At 45.1% G+C, this 2,072-nt stretch overlaps 1 protein-coding gene across 1 annotated transcript; it reads left to right on the top strand.

Moving 5' to 3' along the window:
• Positions 1-1,154: 1,154 nt before the first annotated feature.
• On the top strand, positions 1,155-1,784 carry LOC147625672 (putative eukaryotic translation initiation factor 5-2). The gene has a single exon (XM_086817715.1). It carries the CDS (start codon positions 1,227-1,229, stop codon positions 1,782-1,784), a length of 558 nt encoding a protein of 185 aa, XP_086673841.1. The 5' UTR covers positions 1,155-1,226.
• Positions 1,785-2,072: the final 288 nt, after the last annotated feature.

The following is a 2,072-nucleotide window of genomic DNA, read 5'->3' on the forward strand; positions in this document are numbered from 1 at the left end:
GCTATGAAATTCCACACTAGCACGGTGTCACAGAGCAGGATGGTTCAAAGTCGAATGCACTGTGGACTGTGGAGTATGATGATGCTGATAAATCTGTAGTCAAATTGCTTAGCTTCCCATCGACTCCCTACTCGCATTGGGTCTCCTTCCCTGCAGCCATATCCGACTCCTTCGAGCTCCCGTCACTCCCCGGCTTCCCGAGCACCTTCCCGGCCCCTTTAGGCACCCTCACGGCATTCACATAGAGGTATTGCTTCATCCCCCACAGGGTTTTACTTCAGTTTTTCAGTCTGCAGGTCTGAGAAAAGAAGGGGCAGCCACCATTGAAGCTTCATTGCTTCATATCTCCAGTTAGGCCTCTTAAGGGGCACTAAGGCTTGACTTGTGGCTTCATTGGCTCCCTATTGAGCCCCCCTTCACCCTCCCTTGTGCCACGTGGGCTATAGGCCATCAAGGAGCAGCAGCGCAGATTGCGCCAGCCTTACAGGCTGTGACTTGGCTCCATTTGGCTTGGTTAAACACTTGCCAACAACCCCGGGACTTGGCATTGAACATTGAAGCTTTTTGCTTCAGGTTTGGGACTGTGTAAACAGTCTACAAATAGGCCAAAAACAGGGCAGCACTTATCTCTTGAAGTCTATGCTTATCGGGATTGATCACTTGATGCATATTGATGCCCGTATGATGTCTACATGTATGGAGATGCTATGTTAATGGTTTGCCATCATTTTGGCCCTGATTTAGGACTAAGAATACTCAGTTTTGAGCAGTGAATCACTACTGACATACAGTGGGCTGAAGCTATTTTACTCATGTATGCTTATGCCTATGCTATTCGGGTTATGTCTTGGGTACATGCTTTGAGGTATTGACCATCGGGGATTGGAAAAGAGTTTGACATTGCTTCTTACTCATTGGTTGAGCTTTTGAGCTCGTACATACAGCTTTTGTGCCAGTGGGAGCATCTTTGGATGCTTGACAGACATTGAGCAGGCAAGTGTTATTTATCTGGGAGTGTTTCCACGCTTTGGAGATACTTTGCTGAGCACTTCTAAGTGCTTGCAGGGAGTCATACACTTTATTTCTTGGTTCTATTTGCTGATATGGCTTCATCAGGAGAGAGCTCATCTTTGCTCCACATCCGGTCTGGACGGCAAGAAATTCATCTCTTCTTACCAGACGAAGGGCCTTTTTGAGTTTGTATAAGTGCCAGTGCTCCTTTTGAAATGGCTCTTCAGAACATCGGGGCCAGCAACCGTGATGATGCCTTCTACAGGTATAAAATGCCTAAGCTGATCGCTAAGATTGAAGGCAGAGGAAATGGAATCAAGACCAATCTTGTGAACATGATCGATGTTACAAAGGCCTTGGCTAGGGCTCCAGCCTACACTACTAAGTACTTTGGATGTGAACTTGGTGCACAGTCAAAATTTGATGAGAAAGCTGGTACTGCTATTGTGAATGGAGCACATGATACAGCAAAACTTGCAGGGCTTTTGGAAAATTTCATTAAGAAATATGTCCAGTGTTATGGATGTGGGAACCCAGAGACAGAGATAGTCATCACAAAAAGTCAGTTTATAACGTTGAAGTGTGCTGCTTGTGGATTTGTATCTGATGTTGACATGAGAGACAAGCTGACTACCTTTATCCTGAAGAATCCTCCAAAGCAGAAGAAAAAAAATGACAAGAAAGGGATGAGGAGAGCTGAAAAAGAACGCCTGAAGGAAGGCGAGGCAGTGGATGAGGAGATGAACCGGTTCCACCCTAACTCTAACACATGAATAAAACTCATGGGTTGTGGTGTGCCCATTATCCATTCTTCACACCCACACATTGTTGACTCTCGTCTCCTACTCTCCCGTCAACTCTCCACTCTCGACATCAGTATTCAATTCTTTGTTTCAATAAACTTGCATTCTTACTTTCTAGGAAGACCTTGATAATCTCACTAAGTCTGCATGCTGGCCTTCTTTCAAGGCATTTAGAAAGGACATGTTCTTAAGGATCTCCCTTGTTTTCTCTTGGAATGCACAAATTCAAAGATAAGGTCAAGGTGAGAATGTGTACAA

This window comes from Cibotium barometz, chromosome 23 (genome assembly GCF_041138505.1).
Source record: "Cibotium barometz isolate CiBa-2024 chromosome 23, ASM4113850v1, whole genome shotgun sequence".
In the NCBI taxonomy this organism is placed as follows: Eukaryota; Viridiplantae; Streptophyta; class Polypodiopsida; order Cyatheales; family Cibotiaceae; genus Cibotium; species Cibotium barometz.

Bases quoted from the DNA above. Each gene is read 5' to 3' on its own strand.
- LOC147625672 (XM_086817715.1), top strand. From the start codon at position 1,227: ATGGCTCTTCAGAACATCGGGGCCAGCAACCGTGATGATGCCTTCTAC.